Source organism: Eumetopias jubatus, unplaced genomic scaffold (genome assembly GCF_037043125.1).
Source record: "Eumetopias jubatus isolate StellerSeaLion01/CBP00866 unplaced genomic scaffold, mEumJub1_p1.0 scaffold_1, whole genome shotgun sequence".
Classification (NCBI taxonomy): domain Eukaryota; kingdom Metazoa; phylum Chordata; class Mammalia; order Carnivora; family Otariidae; genus Eumetopias; species Eumetopias jubatus.
The window spans coordinates 205,099,682-205,121,950 of NW_028274807.1; the positions used below are offsets into that span (position 1 = coordinate 205,099,682).

The 22,269-nt window shown below is 52.9% G+C and overlaps 2 protein-coding genes across 2 annotated transcripts in view; both read right to left on the bottom strand.

The window, feature by feature from the left end:
• Positions 1–2,248: 2,248 nt before the first annotated feature.
• On the bottom strand, positions 2,249–9,080 carry PGLS (6-phosphogluconolactonase). The gene is made up of 5 exons (XM_028087034.2): positions 8,749–9,080; positions 5,461–5,568; positions 4,916–5,017; positions 4,500–4,640; positions 2,249–2,618 (listed from the first exon to the last, which is right to left on the bottom strand). Exons 1-5 carry the CDS (start codon positions 9,034–9,036, stop codon positions 2,481–2,483), a joined length of 777 nt encoding a protein of 258 aa, XP_027942835.1. The 5' UTR covers positions 9,037–9,080; the 3' UTR covers positions 2,249–2,480.
• A 7,723-nt stretch (positions 9,081–16,803) lies between these two features.
• SLC27A1 (solute carrier family 27 member 1) overlaps positions 16,804–22,269 on the bottom strand; it is a 33,089-nt gene continuing 27,623 nt past the window's right edge. Inside the window, exons 8-13 of the mRNA XM_028087195.2 lie at positions 21,863–22,072; positions 20,631–20,757; positions 20,401–20,538; positions 20,162–20,326; positions 19,626–19,772; positions 16,804–18,217 (exon numbers count right to left, since the gene is read on the bottom strand). Coding sequence (XP_027942996.1) covers positions 18,060–18,217; positions 19,626–19,772; positions 20,162–20,326; positions 20,401–20,538; positions 20,631–20,757; positions 21,863–22,072 — 945 coding nt within the window. The 3' untranslated portion in view covers positions 16,804–18,059. The remainder of the gene's footprint in view (positions 18,218–19,625; positions 19,773–20,161; positions 20,327–20,400; positions 20,539–20,630; positions 20,758–21,862; positions 22,073–22,269) is intronic.

Genomic DNA, 22,269 nt, shown 5'->3' on the forward strand with positions numbered 1-22,269 from the left:
AATCCTCACCCATGCCCCAGGATTCATTTCTCCTCTCAACAAACATCACTCCTTGCCAGCCTGAGTGTCATCCTTGAACTGTGGGCCAGGGATGCAGAGGTGGGCAAAACTGACCGTGGTCTATCTCCCATGGACCATCAGTTGGCACACCAACAAAACTGTCAGATAATGATAGAGGTAAGAGAGAAAAATAGAACAGGAAGAGGTAGAAAGTACCAGGGGTGGAGTGGGATTGGGGAGGTGATGTTGCACTGCGACCTAAAGCAAGTGAGGGCCCACGCTGTGCAAAGAGCTGGTGAAAAAAAGAATACTGGGTCGTGGGCACAGCACGCACAAAGGCCCTGAGGTGGGAATGTGTTTGACAGGTTCCAGTAGAGCACAAGGTAGGGAGGTCAGTGAGGGGCAGACACAAGCAGGTCTGGAGCAGGGAGAGCTGTGGCTATAGGGAGAGGGTTGGAGAGGTAGCACGTTCCAGAGGCCCCCCACATGGGGTCCCCACGCCTGTCTCATCAGTTCCCTCTGCTTCTTGGCACCCCTATCCTGAAACACTGCGATCATGGCCGCCTGCTGTTGCCTAAGCCTGTGGCTGGGGTGCTTTCTCTGCTTTTCTTCATGTTTCCACCCTGGCCCTGTCCCACTTCTTCACTCTCACAACTGAGTGACAGGCCCAGACAAGATGTTGAAGGAAACTTGACTTTCTGTGGTTTTGGCTTTGGAGTTTCGACCCCCACAGCCTGATCAGGTGCCTCTGCAGGATGGCCCCCAGCCTCCAGACTTGGCAAAGCTCAAGCATGGCTGAGGGCCCCCATGCGCCCACCAGCCTCCTCCATGAGGCTGACGGGTGGGCCATGCGCAGTCACACTCCGGGAAAATGCTACAGCGCCGGCATATCACTGACTGGGGCTCCTCGGCATATTCAAGGCTCTGAGAAGGCCTGCAGCAGAGCGCGACACAGAGGCTGCCACTGGCCCTGGGTGTGCAGGGAGAGCTCGGTTAAAGTGTGTAGTGGGCTGAATGGTGTGCCCCAAAAGGATATGTCCACAGGCTACTATCAAGAAAACCAAAACACGTGTTGGTGAGGATGTGAAGAAATTGGAACCTTTGTGCCCTGCTGCGATGGTGCAGCTGCTGTGGAAAAGGCTATGGGGGTTCCTCAAAACGTAAACGTAGAATCACCATATGAATCAGCCATTCCACTTCTAGGAATATCCCCGAAAGAACTGAAAGCAGGGTCTTGAGATATTTGTCCATCTATGTTCACAGCAGCTCTATCACAATAAGCAAAGTGTGGGAGGCACCCAAGTGTCTGCTGACGGATGGATGGAAAAATAGGGGCATGTGCATACACTGGAATATTCTTCAGCCCTAAAGAGGAAGGAGATTCTGACCCAGGTTCCAACACAGATGAACCTCGAGGACGTTATGCTGACTGAAAGACGCCAGCAACGAAAAGGACAGACTCTGTACAATGCCACGTATAGGAAGTGCCGGGAGTAGTCCAATTCAGAGACACAGAAAGTTGAATTGTGGGTGCCGGGGGCTGGGGAAAGGGAGAATGGGGAGCTGTTTAACGGGTGTAGAGTTTCAGATTTCCGAGAGTTCTGGGGACGGATGGTGGTGACGGCTACACAACAGAGAGAACGTACTTAATGCCGCTAAACTGGACACTTAGAAGTGGTTCAGATGGTAAATTGTTATTTTCACACACACACACACACACACACACACACACACACACACACACACACGGAGGTTATGTCCCCTGGAACCTCCGATTGTGACCTTATTTGCAACTGTAATTCTTAAGGATCTTGAGAAGAGTTCATCCCGGATTTAGGGTTGTCTGATGTCCACCGGTAGGTGTCCTTACGAGAACGGGAGAGGACACACACAGAGGCACAGGGGAGAAGGACACGTGACAAGAGCGGCAGACATTGGAGTGATGTGTCTACAAGCCAAGGACGGCCGAGGGGTGCTGGTGGCCACCAAATACCCAAAGAGAGGGACGGGACAGATTCTCCCTCAGAGCCTCCAGAAGGATCCAACCCTGTGGGCACCTTGATTTCAGACATCTGACCTCCCGAACTGGGCAACCATAAATTTTGTGGTCCTTTGCTCCGGCAGCCCCGGGAAACTCATCCAGGGCACCCCATCCCTGCCCTCCCCCTCGCTGGGCCAAGGGCTTCGGGGCACACGCTCAGCCCGGGCATCCCCGCTTCCACCGCCCACCAAGGACCACGAGACAGTGGAGACTTCAAGCAAATGCTCCCTTTAATATCTGGTCACGCAGAGCCATGGCCGGTGGGCTGAGCACCCCAGGGGCACAGGGCTGGCGGCCAGACCCTGCGGCCTTCCCGTGGCACCACGCAGCTTTTTGGAAAATGAAGCCTGGAGCGGTGGTGGCAGCGGGCCCCAGCCCAGGAAGGTCCCGGCCCACAAGGGTCGTTTGCGGTCCCCGCCGCGGTGTCCCTCGGGGCCAGCTACAACGTGGAATGCTTCTCAAAGGGCACAGTCAGGAGTCCGGCCGCTGCCTCGTCCAGGAACCAGCAAAGTTTCCCAGTGTGGGGCTGGACCAGGGCGGCGGGGAGCGGGTTCTCCTCCTTGCCCTCCAAAATGCGCTGCATTGAAGAAAGGGCAGGAGCGTAAGGCCCCATCAGCACCCCCAGCACCCCTCAGAGCTCCTGGGTCCCCCCACGGACAAGACTCTCCTCCTCTCAAGACGTGACGCTGCCCTTAGCTTCAAACAATCAGCAGGTCCCTTCCTTCTCTATCGTCTGTGACCGCCGCCAAACAGGGGCATCAGCACACCTGCCCTGCACGGACCGGAGTCACTCTTGCGCTCTGCAGATCACACCTTGTCTCTGTCACAACCACTCAGCCCTGCTGTTACACAGCAAAAGCAGCAGCGGATGCCACATCGACAAACGGGCATAGCCTGTTCCTGTGAAGCCGTATTTACGGACACTGCAATCCGAATTTCATAGAATTTTCACAGCTCAGAGAATATTCTGCTTTTGCTTTTTTTTTTTTTTCCCCATCCGCTTTCAAATCCTTCTTCGCTGGTGGGATTTGGTCCCGTAGGCTGTGGCGTGCTGATCCCTTGACGTGACCTTACGATCAGCAGGAATCATACATACCGCTGTCTAATAGCTGGGCCTGCCCCATGCACTCTGTCATTTACAGCCCTGTGAGGTCACCTCTATTCCCACCCCCATTTTACAGTTATGGAAGCTGAGGCTTGGGTGGCCTCACGTGAGTGTACTCTGAGCTAAAACTGTCTGGACTGACCCTCAGGAGGTCCACAGGGAGGAGCGCTCCCAACCCACCTTGCAGATGGGAAAGTTGAGGCTTGGTGAGGGTACTGAAGTGGCTGCCCAAGGCCATGCTGGGCATCACTGGCAGGCATGCTGGTCTGCTGGATTCTTTACAGTCTATACCCTTAACCCCAACACCAAGCCACCCCCCCGTGGGGACATCTGTACTCAACAGTTTGGGAGGATGAATTATTATTTGTAAATTTTTTAAAAATATTGCCAGTTTCTTCCATAGTTGGTCTTTTTCAACAATGGCAATGAAAATATCTTTTTTATTATTTAGTTTACTTTTAATATCTTATTTATTCTATATTTTCCTAAAATACCATGTATAACTGTCTCTTTTTTTTTCTTATTCCTCCTTTTTTACTTATTCCTGCCATATAATTTTCTTCCCTGATTAATTTTGCCAGGGGTCTATCTTTGGGATCTATTACCATTAAGTTTTTAAGAATATTAACCAATTCATTAGTTTCTTTTTTAAGATTGTATTTTTTTTTTAATTTTAGAGAGAGAGAGAGAGAGAGCACGAGTGGGGGGGTGGGGGGAGAAGCAGAGGGAGAGGGAGAGAGAATCCAAAGCAGACTCTGCACTGAGGGCACAGCCAGACATGGGGCTCAATCTCACAACCATAAGATCACCACCCCAGCCAAAACCAAGAGTCAGACACGTAACCCTGAGTCACCCAAGTGCCCCTTAACCAATTCATTAATTTCTGATTTTAATGTCATGTATTCCTTCCACTTTTTCTAGATTTATGGTATTGTTCTTTTTCTTAAGTCTAAGGTGCTAAATTCATTTATTTTAACTATTTTTTTAAAGAATTTATTTTTAAGTAACCTCTACATCCACTGTGGGGCTTTGAACTTACACCTCTGAGATCAAGAGTCACATGCTCTACCAACTGAGCCAGCCAGGCGCCCCTATTTAATACTTTCTAAAACTGCCTTTTCAAAGCTATAAATTTACCCCTGAGCGCAGCTTTGGCCTCATCTCATCAATTTGATTTTGTAATTGTTTATTCCTAACTAGCCTGTAATTATAGTTTCCATCTCCCCTTCAGCCCAAGAATTACTCAAGTACCTTGGGATCTGGTGCTTCCAGCACAGTAATATCTGGGGCCATATTCCATCCCTGGGCTCACATGCCTTTGATCTTCTTAGGAATAGGGCCCTTAGCCATTACCTTCAGGACAGCTGCCTTGCCTTCTCCAGTTGCCACGAAGATGACGGTTCGGGCGGCATTCAGCACAGGAAGTGTGAGGGTCACGCGCTGTGGTGGTGGCTTTGGGGAGTCGCTGATGGGGGCTACGATCTTCTCCCGCTCCTGGGGGATGGAGACAGAAGGACAAGGTCCCTTCAGCTTCTCGAGCACTCACACACACCTGGCATGGTCCATCCATCATTCCATGCCCTCCTACCGGTCCTGTGGTACTTGATTTAAACCCTCATTTTAAGACAGGTGACCTGAGGCTCAAAAGGGTTAAGCCCAGACAACTGGCAGAGGCTGACTCAAACCCCACTGTGGGTACCTCCTGGCCCCCCAAAAGCGGCCCTCCCTCTGGAAGCCCCAGTCAGCAGAGGCCTGTGTGGTGCGCTCACCTGCAGGAGGGGGTGGTCTGGGAAGAGCGAGCAGGTGTGGCCATCAGGACCCACCCCGAGAATTAGCAGGTCAAAAACTGGAATGGAGTCCCCTTGGAAGGCCTGGGTGGGGGAAAAGACAGTCCTGCGACGTTGTGGGGGGTACTCAAAAGGCACAAAGAGACAGTGGTCAGAAAAAGAATCCCAAGTGGGGTTGTAACACAGGGAGCAATGCTCAGCCTCACCTGCATGAACGGGACTCTATGAGGTTCCACGTTTCACCCATCTGACTGGCCAAGAGTCTGGGGACACAATGTCCCCACGATGTGAGAACCCAGGCCCACTCCCAGAGGGTCAGAAGCCGGGCCACCCTGAGGGACCCAAAGGCGGTGCTGTGGCCTCTCAGAAAGGGGATCCTCAATGGCATCTGTCCAGGGTGGGGCGGGATTTGCCAACCACCCGTGGGGGCAGTTTTTGCTGGTGACAATCATGCAGCACCACCCGCAGGGCTGCTCCCTCACCGCCGTGTGGATGAGGCCTCCCTGGGGCCACACTGGGGGACTCACCTGTCTCAGCTTCTTGGCATAGTCCTCGGCCGCCTCCTCCACAGGCAGCTGGGGGTTAATGGTGATCACCTGGCTGTCAGGAATGGGCAGCCTGGAGAGCAAGTGGGTCTGCAGCAGACGGAGGGACAAAGTCACCCAACAGCAATACACGGCTCCCAGAGGCACGAGGTTTGCACGGGTGACCGCCTGGATTCTCCAGGCGAGGATGCCTCCAGGACAGGACCGTCCTTACACCCACCTCCTCTGTGAGTCGGGATCCCAGTGGCATTCCACCAGGAGTCTCTCAAGTCCAGCCTGATTGGGGGCCTCCTGTATACAAGCCACTGCCCTTGCCTGGGAAACTCCTATGCATCCTTCAGAGCACCTCCTCCGAGCATCCACACCCATGCCTGCACCTCCCCCATATGGCTGCGTGGAGGCACCACATGTGACGGTGGTAAGCACTGACTTCTCTTCCGGCTGCCACTACAGGGTATCCCTGCCCAGCATATAGCACACACCCTGGCCTCGGAAAGGTGGATTTAATTTCTATGGAAGCACCTGGAGTCAGGCCTCCTGCAAGGGGGAGGGCTCTAGCCCTTTCCCTCATCGCCCCAGATGAGCCTTTGATCTGCTCCAGGAGGGACACCAGTGACCCCTACCTTGGTGCCTCCCTTCACAGGATCTTGGGATCCTGTGCCATGGAGGCAATGCCAAGTTGAGCCACGGAGGAAAAGGAGGAAGCCGCAAAAAATATTGTATTAGAAGGGGCATGGGACTGGGACATGGAGTAAACACACCAGACCACATAGGGCTGCCTGCCCTGAACACTGGCCCAAGGAGTGAGAGCTCTGTATGGAGGGTAATGGAAGCCAAGGCGGGTGTGTGAGCCAAGGAGGGACAGGGTCAGATCTGTTGTTGGAAAGACCTCCTGCTTTGTCCAAGGTCTGCATCGATACACACCCTCAGGGATTACATTGAGCAAAGCCAGTGGGGAATCTCAGTGCCCTGTTTCTGTCACATGATCCTCTCCTTAGCTGCCCTTCCCCTAAAGGCTCAGAGCCATGCCCTCCTCCTCCACCTGGCCTCCTGCCAGAGAGCCAGGGGCTGGAGCATCAGTTAGGCAGTTTCCTAGAAATGGAACTGCTGGTTGATTCTCTCTTAACATCCCTCAGGCATTGAGGAACCATTCCCAGGAAGGAGGTAGCCCCAGCTGATCCTCCCAGCCCAGGCAAAGCCCTGGCCTCAGCAGCAGAAGATGCATAGAGCACACAGGCTGAGCAGGAGAACACTCCCGCTGAGAGCCCCAAGGTGCACCAGATCCGTCCTTGAGGATAGAAGCAATCCTGTGCTCCTATACTGGGTTTACTTGTGGCCCCTCAAATTAATGTCCACCAAGAACCCCAGGATGAGACCTTATTTAGAAGGGTGTCTTTGCAGATATCATTAGTTGACTTCATAGTAGAGTAGTGTGGGCCCTGAATCCAATGACTGGTATCCTTATGAGGAGAGGACACAGAGTGAATCAGAGAAGGCCATGAAGACGCAGATACAGAGATTGGAGGCCAAGGACCACCAGGAGCCCCCAGAGGCTGGAAGAGGCCAAGGATCCTCCCCTTGAGCCTCCAGAGGGAGTGTGGCCTTGCCAACACCTGGATTTCAGGCTCTGGCCTCCAGAACTAAGAAAATAAGTTCTTGTTGTTTTAAGCCACCCAATTTGTGGTCCTTTGTTAGGGCAGCACCAGGGAAGTCACGTGACTCCCCTCACAGGGGAACCGGCAGAAGCAGCAAATCTTTGCCTCACATCTGTCCCCATGGCTTCGAGTTTGCCTTTGCCATACCCTCTGCCCCGGCTCTGCCCCTGGCCAGGTCCTCACACCTGCAGGCCTCAGCTCAAACATCATCTCTCAAAGCACCCCTGCCCCTCACCATCCTGAAGGACCTTCCCAGGGCACTTTCTCTCTCACACTATCTTTTGTCCACACTGCATTATGTGAATGCTCTGAGTGGATTTCCCTCATTTATTTCCCTGTGTGTTGGTGCCCGATGCCCCTCTGAGCCCCATGAAGGAACTGCCCAGCACCCCCGTGTCCCCAGCACTGGATACAGGGACACACAACGAACATCCCCGCAACATTTTTTTAACTTTTTTTTTTTACTGTTTTGTTAGAATTTTGTTACTTGAGCAAGTACAGTTTGCCTAATTAAAAAAAGAGTTCTTCAAAAAAAAAAAAAAAGAGTTCTTCAATTTTCTTGCAAGGTAACAAGAAAGAAATGCGAGCCCAGTTTCTAATGAAGCTCTTGAAGACACAAAGGGAGGCCCCTGCCCCTGAGATGTGCCCCAGGTGCTGTCTGGTGGGTCCGGTTCAAACCCTGGCTCCCCTGCTGGTCATCAGGAGACCCTGGCACACAAGCTCTCCTCTTCTGGCCCCAGTTTCTCCATCTATGAAATGGAGGAAATAACGGCCCCGACCTCACAGGTTATTGTGAAATTACATGAGATGATGTGGATAAAACGCTTGGTAATCAGTAGACTTTCCTTCTTATGACAAAACAAACAACAACAACAAAAAAAACAGGAAATCATCAGCTCAAGCTTCTATGCAAAGAGAAGGCAACACACCCAGGACCTGAGCAACCTGAAGCTTCTGGCTAAGCCCGCCCCTTCCACACCTCCCTGGGCGTGTCTTCCCCGTCCAGGGCAGGAGGAGTCGGCTCAGATGCAGCCGGAGGACCCCAGGGTCCAGCCACCAGTGCGCCTCCTCCAAGCTTCAGTTTCCCTGATTCTATGGGACCTGAGGCCACAAGCCAAAGATAACCAGCCTGGGAGGTGATCAGAGCCGAGAGCTGCGTGTAGATCATCAAGAAGGCGTCCAGGCTGGAGACGAGAAAACTGAGACCCAGGCTCCACACCAGCTACCTCCTGCCTGGCCCTTCCCTCACTCTGCCTTGCAAGCTACCAGGCTGGGGCGCCCGAACTTCCCTAGGTCCCTGGAATGGGCCACTCTGTTTCACCTCCACGCCCTCGCCCAGGCCGTTCCCTCTACCTGGCCACCGGGTAAAGCATAAAGAGACTTCAAGGCCCCTACCGGCCCACTCGGGTGGCAGTGGAGGTGGGAGTTCAGCGCACCCAGCAGACCATTCCCAGACAGTGGCAGAGGGCAGACTGTGACCCTATGCGACCCCCGTGGCGGGGTTCAGGAGGTGGGCGCGGCCTTCTTGAAATGACCCCCGGCGGCCCCCGTAGTCGGGTGAAGCGGTGGGCGCGGCCCTCTCGGCGTGACCCCCGGCGGCCCCCGTAGCTCTCACCCGGTAGAGACCGTACGTGCTCTCGGCGTGCTCGAAGGGCACGAGGCGCTCGTCGCAGAAGCCCACGGTCCAGCGCGCGAGGCTGGCGGGGCCGGCGGGGGCGGCGGCGGCGGGCAGCTCACGGGCCAGCATCGAGACGAGGCTGCCGCCCGACAGGCCGAGCGCGAAGCGGGCGCGAGCCCCCGCCAGGCAGCACGCCGCCCGCTGCGCCACCAGTTGCGCTAGCGACGCGCCCAGCTCCTGCGGGCTCGAGAAGACCGAGATGAGGTCCGGGGCCGGCGCGGCCATGGTGTGACGGCGGCGGCGGGGAGGCGGAAGCGCTCCGGGCAGCCACCAGTGCGCCTGCGCGAAGGTCGGCCCTGCCACACGGCTGTCAGTACCTTCGGGCGGCCGCCTCTGGCACATGCGCAATCCCCCGAGTGAAGTCGCGGCAGGGCCAGGCTTTCGATCCGAAGGAGGCTCATTGATTCTTTGCACGCTGTTCCTGGGCTGGAGCGGGCGGAACCCGTGCGATTGCTCTCAGCCTCGTGGTATCAGGGCGGGGCCGAAGAGGGGACCCAGAGCTGGGGTCCCCAAGAGGGGATTGCGGGGTGGGATGGAGGGAGGAGATGGGAGATTTCCTGGCGGAAGGCACCTTTTGGTGGACTTGGAAGTTCCAGAACCTTATAACATTTATCTTGTTGCTCTTTGTTGTCTCCCTCTTTAATTAAAATATAAGCCACATGAGGACAGGGTTTGTTTTGTTCACTGATGCCTGGAAAGCCCCCTGAATCAAGCCTGGCACAGAGTTGGGCCTGAAAACGTACTTGTTGAATTGCTTCTGCAAATGCTCTCTTGGGATCTCTTGTGTCTTTCTGAGGACCCAGAGAGGCCTCCACCCTTGCTCTTGCTTGGAGAAGCTCCTAGAATGGGGCAAATGGGTCTTGGCTGATGAGAAAGGGTGTTCCAGGGAATAGCATGGGCAGAGAAGTCTGGAAAGGAGAGAAGGCCTGCTGGGCCTGGGGAGCTGGGCCACTTATGGGGCTGGGGGGGATAATTCAGTAGCTATAGTAAATGCAAGGAGCCATGCATAGGTAGTACATCTTTAAAATCAGTAACAAATTAAGGAAACAGTCCATTTACAATAGCATCAAGAATAAGGTACTTAGTAATGAATTTAATAAGAGAATTGCAAACCTTGTGCACTGAAAACTACAAAACTTTGCTGAGAAAAAAAGATGATCCAAATAAATGGAAGACAGCTTACGTTTTTGGATTGAAAGTTTAAATATTGTTAAGATGGCAGTACTCCCCAAATTAGTCTACAGATTCAACGCAATTGCTGTCAAAATTCAGATTTCCTTTTTTGTAGAAATCGACAAGCTGATCCTAAAATTCAATATGGAATTACAGGAGGCCCCAAGTAGCCAAAACAATTTTGAAAAAGAACAAAGTTGGAAGACTAACACTTCCTGATTTCAAACTTAGTACAAAGCTGCAGTAATCCAGACAGTGTAGTGTTAGCATAAGGAGAGACATATCAATGGATTAGAACAGAGAATGCAGATATAAACCCATACATCTGTGGTCAATCTTTTTTTTTTTTTATGATTCACTTGTTTGAGAGAGAGTGCTGTACATGAGCAGAGGGAGGGGCAGAAGGGGAGGGAAAGCGAAGGAATCTGAAGCAGACTCCATGCTGAGTGCAGAGCCCAACGTGGGGCTCAATCTCACAATCCCGAGAGCATGACCTGAGCACCCAGGCACCCCAGTGTGGTCAATGAATCTTTAACAAGGGTGCTGGGATCATTCAATGGGAAAAGAATGCTCCTTTCAACAAATGGAACAAGATAGTCACATGCAAAAGAATGAAGTTAGACCCTGTAGTGGTAGAACAGTAGACACCACCCCCCCCAATCACCAAAGGTGTCTACACCATAATCCTCAGAACCTGTGAATATGTTGGGTTACTTGGCAAGAGGAAATAAAAGTTGCAGATGGAATTAGGTTGCTAATCAGTTGTCCTTATAATCTATTTTAAGGATAGGCCCCATGTAATCACCAGGGTCCTTATAAATGGAAAAAGGAAACAGAGGAGGGAGAACCAGAGGAAAGACAGCATGAGAAAGACTCACCCACTGTTGCTGGCTTAGAAAATGGGAGAAGGGGCAATGAGCCAAAGAATGTGGGTGGCATCTAAACACTGGAAAAGGCAAAGGAAATGGGTTCTTTCAACCTCTAAAGGGAATGCAGCTGTGCCAATGCCTTGACTTTAGTCAAGTGGGATCCATTTCTGACTTCTGACCTTCAGACTGTCAGATAATAAATTGGTGTTATTTTAAGCCAATAAGTCTGGGGTAATTTGTTACATCAGCCCTGGAAAACTAATACAGATCCCCACCTCACACCATATACAAAAATTAAAATGGATTGGAGTGCCTGGCTGGCTCATAGCATTTGACTCTTGATCTCGGGGTTGTGAGTTCGAGCCCCATGTTGGATGTGGAGATTACTTAAAATCTTAAAAATTAAAATGGATCAAAGACTTAAATGTAAGAGTTGAAACTAAAAACTCTTAGAAGAAGGAAACAAAGGCATAAATCTTCCTAACCTTGGGTTAGACAAGGACACCAAAGCACAAACAATAAAAACTAAGTAGATGAACTGGACCTCATCAAAATGGAAAACTTGTGTTTCAAACGACATCAGCAAGAAAGTGAAAAGACAACCCACAGAATGGGAGAAATTTGCAAATCATATATCTGATGAGGGTCTAGTGTACTGAATATATTAAGAACTCTTACAACTTAACTTTTAAAAACCCAGCTTAAAAACGGGCAAGGGTTCCGAATAGACATTTCTCCAAAGAAGATACAGAAATGGCCAATGACCACATGCAAAGATGTCCTGTCCATTAGCTGCCAGGGAAATGCAAATCAAACTATGAGATACCACTTCACAGACCCACTAGGATGACTATGACACAAAAGGACAGATAGGAGCACCTGGGTGGCTCAGTTGGTTAAGCATTCCACTCTTGGTTTTGGCTCAGGCCATGACTTCATAGGTCATGAGATCGAGCCCCGAATGGGCTCTGTGCTCAGCAGGGAGTTGGCTTGAGATTCTCTCCCCCTGACCCTCCCCCCATTCGCCTTCTCTCTCTAAAATAAATAAATAAATAAATAATAAATAATAAAGTCTTTTTTAAAAAAGTCGTAAATACATGAGCATGCACACACACCCTCTCATATTTCAACGTTATCTAATTACTTCTGTAATATGGCCCCACCCCTTTAATCCTGAAAAATTACAAAAGAAGCTCGGGTTCAAGACAAACTTGGAGGAGAGAACTGCTTTAATATGCTAGACACCTAAGTAATATAGAGAATAGGCCAAATCTCAACACTACTCTTTAGATTGGCTGCTATAACTCCATTTGCTGGAAATAATCTTGACTGCCTGCATGCAGTAGCTGGAGAGTAAAAAGGAAGGGCTGAATCCAGCCTGGGGTAAGGGAGAGATAAGTGCATTCACTCACTTCCAAGATGTTGAACACATTTTATCTTTCAAGCTTCTAGGCAATTTTGATCCTCTGTGGTTAAAGGGTAGTCTTGGAGCAGAGGGCAGAAGGTTGGGATATCAGACTGGAAAAGGAAGGCAAGAAAGAAAAGCATAAAGGTCACCATCACAAGCAGGCATACTTATTCTAGAAGGTATGATCATGTGGACGCTGTGTTGGTAAGAACCTGGTGGGGAGCATGGGGCCCCTTAAGTACCACAGTTGGGGGAAGTGAATGAAGGTGCTGTAGACAAAGGTGTGGTCAGGTTAAAGGATGGTGAACAGTCTAGAGTGAGAGCATCAGCTCGAGGATGTTTCCATCATTCAGTAAATGGGACAGGAAGAGGGAGAAGTTATGGGGACCTAGAGAAGGGTCGTTGCTGGAGGAGAGGGTGGCAGACAAGAGCCATGGCCTTCAGTAGAAGAACATGACCACGAGCAGACCAAGGTCTCCTGGAGAATAAATACTGTGACCTCTTTCCTCCTCTGATCTGCTGGTGTCACCCAAGGGTTGAATCCATTGTACCAGAAGGGCAAGGGAACCAACTGAGGCAGCCCATTGTGACAGCTTCCGAGGAAGCAGAGCTGGGTGCAAAGGGTGGAGGGTAGCTCTGGAGGGACAAATGGGAGAGGACCCAGCACAGACATGGAGCGGGGGAAAGCGTTATTATGCAGGCTGATCCACAAAGTGTTGTGCAGCAGAAGTCGGGGCCAGAGGCTTTTGCTCTGATGTCCTGCTTCTCACGATGCTGATGCATTGCACCTATAAGGAGCTGTCCTGCTCACCGGGGCTCCACACATCCTCACTCAGCATCACAATACACCTGAGCGTTCGCTCAGATGCTCCCATTTCACACCTGGAGAAACCAAGGCTTGGGGAGCATAACGGTTTCTTCATTCATTCATTCAGAAAACCATTTACCAAGCTCCTCCTGTCCTTCAGGGCTGTCCTCCATCTGTCCTTCAATGCTGTCTTCCATCTAAATGAGCCTGCCCTCTCCTAGCTCCCACCCCCCTGGAGAAGTCAGACAACTAACAGGTAAGCCACATAAACACAAGGAAAAAAAAACACAGCACAATAATGGAGATACTATGGGAGAGAAGGTGACTGGGGGCTGTAGAGATTGGAAAGTGAACGAGAAGACATTTACGTGGAAGGCTGAATGGCAGAAAGGACTCGGCTGTGTATCTGAAGGAAGAGCGTCTCCAGGAGAGGCACAATGAGGCTAAAGCCCCAAGGTGGGAACTAGCAGAAGGCAGACATGTGTGACTGGAGACTGACCACCCGGGCCAGATGGGAAGGACTGGAAAGACTGATCTTAGGGCAACCTCTGGAGGGCTTTGCGTAGGGGAGAGACCTGGGGTCTGTTGTTTTTTTTGTTTTGTTTTGTTTTGTTTTTAATCACTTTGGCTACTAGGTGAAGGGATTGTGAGGGATGGGATGGAAGCAGCGAGGCCGGCTAGGAGCCATGTTTAGTGGCACTAACTAGAGAAATCTAGCGCTGGCTGGGTTCAGTGGGTTCAGGGTCTGTCTTGGAGGCAGGGCTCCTGGTCCTTTCTAATGGATGGGCCATGGAGCATGAGAAAAAGAGGAATCAGGACTGAGTCCCAAGTTTCTAGCTTACTTAATTGGATGCACATGAAGCTTAAACTAACTGAGACAGAGAAGCCGGTTGGGGAGAATACCCAGGTCCATGTGTGGGCCGTGTCTTGTCTGAGATAGATATATTTCCCAAAAAGAGTGCTGGCAAGGATGTGGGAAATTGAAACTCTGACACACTGTTGCTGGTGGGACCATAAAATGGCGCGGGTTGCTTTGAACAACAGTCCGGCAGTTCCTCAAAATATTAAACAGTTACCATATGGCCTGGTGGTTCCACGCCTTAGTTTATACCTGAAAGAATTAAAAACATACGTTCACACAAAGATGTGTATATGAATGTTCATAGCAGCTTACTCACAATAGCCAAACAGTGTAAATAACTTAATGTCCATCAACGGATGAATGGTCAACAAAACATGGTCCATCCATACAGTGGAATATTATTTGGCCATAAAAAGGAACGAACCTGGACGAATCTTAACACGATGCTGAGTGAAAAAAGCTAGACACCAAAGACCACAGGTTGTATGATTTCATTGACATGAAATGTCCAGAACAGACAAATCCATAGAGACAGAAAGCCAGTTAGTGGCTGCCAGGGGCTGGGGGAGAGACTTCTAATGGGTAGGAAGTTTCCTTTTGGGGGAATGAAAATGTTCTGGAACCAGACAGAGGCGTCGGTTGCCCAACTTTGCGAACACTAAATGCCACCAAACTGTACAATTTACAAGGGTGGATTTTATGGCATGTGAATGACACCTCAATTAAAAACAGATCAGTCGGAGTTGGCCAGGCATGCGGCGTAGGAACAATGGTTCAGGGACAAGGAACAGCAGGAGCAAAGGCACGGAAGCCAGACACAGGCTGGCAATGACCAATCACGGTGGAAGGAGAGCCTTCAGGATGGCAGTGCCAGCCAGGGAGCCTGGACTCTTCCCCAGAGTGATGGAGACCCTTGAAAATTTGAAGGCAAGGTGCCAGCCTGCAGCCACCTCTCCTTGGAGGGTTCTTGTGTCCTCAACTCTCCCCCCTCTCCATGCTCTCTCTGGCACACTTCTCCCTCCTCGTCCCTCACACGCCGCTCAAGCCCTGCTGTTCGTGGCCCATGTGCCGATGCCAGGCGGGGGCGAGTTTCTCTTCCCACACCACAGGGACAAACATCCCCTCTGTACACATCCTTCCAGGGCCCCTCTTCATAAAGGAGAGGCTTGGGGTGAAGGGCCCTCTGATCTTGGCTTTCCTCCTGGCCTAACAATGGTCCCTGGGGGCAAGTCACAGAACTTCTCATTCAAAAAAAAAATACAAAGCTCTTGGGGCGCCTGGGTGGTGCAATTGGTTAAGCATCCAACTCTTGGTTTCGGCTCAGGTTATGATCTCGGGGTTTTGGGATCAAGCCCTGTGTCGGGCTCCACGTTCAGCGTGGAGTCTGCTTGAGATTCTCTCTCCCTCTCCCTCTGCCCCTCCTGCTTCTGCTGACTCTCTCTCTTTAAAATAACTAAATAAAATCTTTAAAAAAAAAATACAAAGCCCTCAAGCCATCCAAAGGCATGGATCCTAAAGGGATCTCGCTAAGTGAAAGAAGCTGGTTGGAAAAGGCTGTATGTCATAGGATTCCAAGTGCATGACCTGCAAAACTGTGGAGACCATAAAAGATCCATGGTTGCCAGGGGTTGGGATGTAGGAGGGATGAAGAGATGGAGCACAGGGGATTTTTAGGGCAGAGAAACTACGATACCATCACAGTGGACGCAGGTCAAAACCCACGGAATGTACAACACAGAGTGAATGCTAATGGAAACTGTAGACTGCAGGTAATAATAACGCGTGGGCATAGACTCATCAGTCATTACAAATGCAGTGTAATGCAAGACCTACATAGTAAGGGAAACAGCAGGGCGGGGTAGAGAGTATATGGGAAGTCTGTACTTTCCACTTGTTTTTTTATAAACCTGAAATTGCTCTAATACATAAAGTCTGTCATTAATTAAAAAGACAAACACAGAGCCTGCTGCTGAGAGTCACCAGTGTTATTTTCCTGCCAGCTCAGAGGGAGCTTCTTACCCTGCTGAGAGTCACAGGCTTCGGAACGAGAAAGGTCCTGCTGGCCCGCTTTCTCGCTAGGGGCCGCCGGCATTGACTTCACTCCCCTCCTCATGCCTCAGTTTTCTTATCTGTACAATGGGGACCATGGCGGTTGTGAGGTCTGATGGGCTGCCATAGAGAATGCACTTGCTTTATCAGCACAGCGGGACACTCCATCCCCAACGGCAGCAGATCCTTCTCCTGCCTCCCTCTCCTTGCGCACTAGGCATCCAAGGACCAGCCCCAGCCATCAATGGTTCATCCATCCTTGGGCCAACCAGGGCCTCGTCCATCCCCCACTCCCCACCCATCCCCAGGGCTGCCCCTTCCCAGCAAATGCTCAGTCATCACAAACCTTTCCTCCTCTGTCCCCTGAAGTGGAGACAAGGTGAGAGAGACATTATAGTACTGCAGGTGGAACACCGGAAGTTGCAATTAAGTGTCTAGACTCCGGAGCTGGGGGTCCTGGATTAGAATGCCAGCTCCAACAGCCACGTTTGTAGCTCTCACCCAGAGCTATGGCCACACTGGGGCACCTGCCAGAACCCACAGGCAGATCGGGACTGAAGTTGAGGCAGGACTTTGTGAGGCCCCGGAGGCTGCCGGGAGGCAGCGAGGATGCTAGCCCGCTAACCCGCGCGCAGCCTGTCCCCAGACCCCAGAGGCCTTGCAGCTGGGCTTAAGGCCACCCAGGGGGCAGCAAGAAAAGGCCGTGTGTCTTGCTAGTGTCTGGGGAACATGAGTTCCCCAGCAAAACGTCCTGCCATCTGAAACTCAGAAAGGGTTCTGCGCCACATGGGGACAGACAGTAAATAACTGGGACTCAGGCCCTGGACACTCTGCAGGTTTATTTCTTAAATTCAACTAGAAGACAAAACCTTGGTGCTTGGAAAGGCCCACGTGCAACAGCGCTGGCCCCAGCGTTCGTGGGGCTGGATGCCGCTGCAGGAGGAGGGTAGGACGGACGGTCTGGGTGGCTAGTCCCAACCCCAGGAGTCCAGGATGAGCCACCAACGAGGCCGATGGGGATGTCCAAGCCATCCCAGCTGTGTCGTCCAGGATGTACCACCAATGCTGGGTCTGAACTGTCACCAACAAGGCCAGCAGGGATATTCAATGGGCTGGAACCCCCAAGGCCCAAAAGTCCATCTCGGACACCACCCCCAGGCAAGAGGTTTCCCCCAACACCACAGCTGCCACCCCTATGGGTCCCACCAGCAGCCATGCCATATGGGTACACCCGGGAGGTCTCTGCCAGGGTGAGCGTCTGAATGGTGGGCCGAACAGCCACCCAATGCAGTCTTCCAGGCCCCTCTAGCAGGAGCTCCATGGAGGTGCCTAAAAGGAGACATCTGGGCAGGGGCAATGTCCAAGTGGTAACAGTCAATTCTGGAAGCTTCTGGGCATCAGGAAGTGCAGACAGGGTGTGGGAGACCCACCAAAGATGGTTAAGTGCAAAAGGCAACTGGCCCAGCCTGGGAGATCTCTGGCTCGCCTGGAGGTTCCTTGAAAATGGCCCCCTACATCCAGGTGGGCAGGGCAGACCACCCGTGGTTCCTCCCCTCAGGAGAGAGGATGGAGGCTCTGCCTGGAGCTCATACAGGGTGAGGATGTGCTGGAGCCCAGCAGCCTAGGGAGGCCCGGACTGAGGCTCCTTAAGGCACAGCTGAGACGGAGGCCAGGAGGCTCCACTCTGGGTCCATGACCCAGCAGGGACGACCCACAGAGGCCCCGAGGCCTACCGATCCCAGGAGAGAGCAAGGGAGGAGAAAGAGGGGAAGAGGTGAGGGCGGATGGAACTGGGGGGAGGCGGCGAAGCAGGGAGAAAACACACACACACACACACACACACACACACACACACACACACACACACACGAGCAGGAATTCAGGCAGAAGAGACCCCAGAGCGGGGAAGAGGAGAGTGAAGGTAACAGAGCCACGGGCTCCTGCTGGGGTCCAGTTGCTCAGCACCAGGATGGTTCCACCTGGTGCATCTGGACCAGCCCCTCCCCAGGCAGGGCTGTCTGGCTGAAGCCTGCCTCGCCGGCAGGGCCTGCCTAGAAGTCTCTAACGGGTGGAGGAGTGTCAGAGGGCAAAGGCACCCGAGCAGATGCGGGTGTAGACACCCTGGTCCAGGGGCAGGTAGTGGCCCTGCTTCAGGTCCAGGAAGAAGAGCCGGTCCGAGGTCTGGCGTGGGTCGAAGCCCTCGTGCTGCAGTCGAGTCTTCTGGATCTTGAAAGTGCCTGTGGGGGTGAGGATGGGGGTACTCAGCGGGGGGGGGGGGTTCTGGGAACCCCAAACCATCCTGTTCTACAACTCCAGGCTTCTGCATAGGCCGTCCCCTCAGCTGGAAACATTCTTCCCCATTTTGCTGCCTGATTCTCCCTTGTCCTTCAGATCCTGACTTCATGCCCCCTCCTCCAGGGAGGCCTCCCTGACCACTACCCCATCACAGCCCCATACACTGTGTATTCCCTGCCTGGGCACGTGTCCACTCCCCACGAGACCAAGGCAGGGCTGAGTCCGCCACACAGTAGGTCAGGGGTCAGCAACCTGTAGCTGAGAGCCAAACTCAGCCCATCATCTGTTTTGTAAATAGTTTTTATTAGCACGAAGCAACACCCACTCATTTATACACCGTCTAGGGCAGCTTTTGCACAACAGAGGCAGAGGTAAGTTGTTGGGACAGAGACTACATGGCCCGAAAAACAGAATATTTACTATCTGGTCCTTTAAGAAACAGTTTGCACTCCCTGCAGTGGACAATTAAAGAAATGTTCCATGAAAGATAAGGCTAAGGGGCAGGGTGAGTAGGAAAAAACCCAGGCAGGAGACCTGTGTGCGTTAGAGTTGGGAAGGTTTCTCGTTTGAAATAAAACTTCAAGGGGCACCTGGGTGGCTCAGTTGGTTGGGCGACTGCCTTCGGCTCAGGTCATGATCCTGGAGTCCCGGGATCGAGTCCCACATCGGGCTTCCTGCTCAGCGGGGAGTCTGCTTCTCCCTCTGACCCTCTTCCCTCTCGTGCTTTCTATCTCTCATTCTCCCTCTCTCTCAAATAAATAAATAAAATCTTAAAAAAAAAAACCTTTAAAAAATAAATAAATAAAACTTCAAAAGCACAAACCATAAGATTAAAAAAAAAAAGTTAAGTTTGTATCAAAATGAAGGGCTTCTTTTCAACAAAGGCCCCATTAACAACGTTAACAGACTCCCAAAGAGAAGACTCCTAATGTCCGAAAGTGCTAAGGAAAGAACATCTGGAATATTAGGAGAAACTCTCGTCAATCGAAAAGAAAAAGACAGCAAGGCTATACAAAGATAGGCAAAAAATACAAACAGCTGATTTACAGGAGTGGAAACCTCACAGGTATGAGATGAGTTGCTCAAATTTCCTAGTCATCAGAAAAATGCGGGCAATGGAAGAAAGGCGCCAGACACCGCAGAATGCCTAGTGGGGCTGGGATCGACAAATGGGAATAAATAATAGTGCAAATAAAATAAGAGAAGGGCCCTACGGGCACCCACAGTGCCCACTGACCATGAACCATTGCAATCAGACTTGGCAGGGGGGCCTAAACCAGGACAAATAAGCAAATGGTTGCTGAACCAACAGACAGATGGATGGACAGACGGAGAGGTGGGAGGCCGCACCTGTGGTGTCCACCTGGGGCAGGAGGCGTAGGAAGATGGGCCGGGCATAGGGCGCCAGGACCTTCTGCAGCTCTTGGTACAGCGCATTGGGGCTCAGCTGGCCGTGGGGGTCCGCGATGGCCGCCATGCCTGCTTTGCCCTCCACTCCTAGAGACAGAGGTTTTGCTGAGAACACCCCACCTTTTGTCTCACCGCAGGACTGGATACACCCTCAAACAGAGGCCCCTGGCCTCTGATCTCCAGTCCCTTCCATCTGAGCTAACATTTGCTGAAGCAGTCACCATGTTATTGAGCTCCTGCAGCACTCCCTGCAACCCTGAGACAGTCGCTTTCATGATCCCATTTTCTGGATAAGGAAACCGAGGTTGATTATCATTCATGAGGGGTGACTCCAGATCCAGTGCTCCCACCCAGGCTGCCGTGTGCAGTGACCCAGGTTGAGCACTGCCCAAGGGCACCTGTGCCTCCAAGCTTGTGCAGGTTTGGCTCCTCTGGGGCTGCCATACCCTAGGACCACCCCCACAACCCCAGCTTGCCTGGCACAGACACGCCGTATACAGCCACGTCTGTCTGGCCCAGCAGGCGGCTCAGCACGCTCTCCACCTCCGTAGTGGAGACATTCTCCCCACGCCAGCGGAAGGTGTCCCCGCCGCGGTCCCGGAAGTACATGTAGCCCAGCTCATCCATCACCAGCACATCACCTGGCAGAGGGGAGCAGGAAAGGTGAGATGGTGGCCCACCATCCCCACAGCCAGCCCCCCCAGGGTCTTCGCACCTGAGAGGTAGGCGCTGTCACCCTTGCGGAAGACACTGTGGGCAATCTTCTTGCTGGTGGCACTCTCACTGATGTAGCCATCGAAGCGACGCAGCGGGTCCTGCTGGTCGATCTGGCCCACAAGGAGGCCGGGCTCCCCTGGGGAGGAGGCCACCCTCAGGCTGCGCTGGGTGGGCAGGGAGGGGATGGGGGCCCCAGTTCCCCAGGGGACTGGGCAGGGCCTGGCTCACCGGCCTGACATGGGATACAGAGGCCCTGGGCATCCCGAAGAAGTTCCATGGTGTCCTCATTGACCTTCACCAGCCGGATGGGGTACACATGGGGTAAGATACGGCTGTTAAAGCCACAGGAGCCGACCTGGGATGGAGCGAGCCGAGTTGATGAGGAGCCCCGGGGGGCACGGCGTCCTCCCCACTGACACCTTGCCTCTCCTGCCCCAGGGCCTGGAATTAGTTCAGGCAACCCCTGCATTGCCTGAACTCTGTGACCTTGGGTGATCTGAAAAAGGGGGTCTTAAGGGCAGTGCCTCCTTCCCAGGACTCAGGCCCCCTCCTCCCACCTTCCCAGCCTCCTCCACATTCATGTGAGGAAACCTACTGACTGGTCACCACCTCCTGGTCCATAAAACCCTCTATACTGGCAGGAAGTACATGCCTAGAATGACCCTGGGGCCCGCTGCCCACTGCATGTCACCTTGCCTGGCTCAGTCCGATGAGTAGAAATGCCTGTCTCTATGCTGTTGGGTATGTTTGTTAGAACAGCAACTTCTGTTAGCATGGCCAGAGTATCTTCTGGGGCTGTCTCTTCAACAGATATGCATGGGGGATGGGGGGGTGGGCAGGGCCTGGTTCTCAGGTACTGGGGCCCCAACACGGAGACAGACACAAAGCAATCCCTGCCCCCAGGCGCTTGCTTTATAATCATTCTCCTGCTCTATGCCTGGCTTGGTAAGGCTTGATAAGAGAGGGTCCTGCTCAGGCAGAATGGAGACAGTGATTGCTAATCATAAATGCATCTTGCAGACAGCCTGCTACCTGGGGGTGCTGTGCTGAGCTCATGGTCCCAGTGAGCTATCATCCCCATTTACAGATGAGGAAACCAAAGCCCAAGGAGTCTGAGTGACTTACCTGGTAGGAGGGGATGGGCACCCCAACCCTGGCCCAGGATCCCCCAGAGCCCTGCTCTCCCCTGCCACACCCACAGGTGGGACCTGAGGCTCAGAAAGGCTGAGGCCCTGGCCCAAGGTACACGGCCTCGCGGAGGACTTGAACTCTGGTGGCACAGACCCAGGACTGTGTGTGCCCTGGCAGTCCTGGGAGCTCCCCATTCCCCCGCCCTGTGTGTCTGGCCGGGCCCTCCCAGCAGGTCAGGCTATTCTAGGAGAACGCGGGGGCCGGGGAGGCCGAGGTGGCCGCGATCCCCAAACCCCATAACCTGCCCGCGCCACCCCTCGGCCGCCCACCTTGCCGTCCATGTTGGCAATGCTGCAGTTGCACTCGGTGGCTCCGTAGAACTCGCCGATCTGGCGCACGCCGAAGCGCTCAGTGAACTCCTCCCAGATGGCCGGCCGCAGCCCGTTGCCCACGGCCAGGCGCACGCGGTGCCGCCCCTCGGCCTCGCGCACCGGCTGCTTCAGCAGGTAGCGGCAGATCTCCCCGATGTACTGGACCACCTGGGGGAGGGGGGGAAGCGAGGGGTGGGCCCGAGGGGAGTCATCCCTCCAACCTGGGCGCTAAGAACAAATCGGTCTTAAGGGCCATGTAGCAACCGCCCCCCCCAGGCCGTTTACGCCTACCCCTTGCTGAATCCTCACTTGGGGGTGGGGGGGGGGTGGGCAGAAGGATGAATTCAGCGTCCCGCATGCCCCTC

What these genes read in the sequence shown, in the direction of transcription:
- PGLS (XM_028087034.2), bottom strand. Translation starts at nt 9,036, where the DNA reads ATGGCCGCGCCGGCCCCGGACCTCATCTCGGTCTTCTCGAGCCCGCAG. An exon ending in GCACGTACGGTCTCTACCGG is followed by an intron (nt 5,569 to 8,748) that starts GTGAGAGCTACG and finishes CGTCTGCTGCAG; the next exon opens with ACCCACTTGCTCTCCAGGCT. An exon ending in ATGCCAAGAAGCTGAGACAG is followed by an intron (nt 5,018 to 5,460) that starts GTGAGTCCCCCA and finishes TCCCCCACCCAG; the next exon opens with GCCTTCCAAGGGGACTCCAT.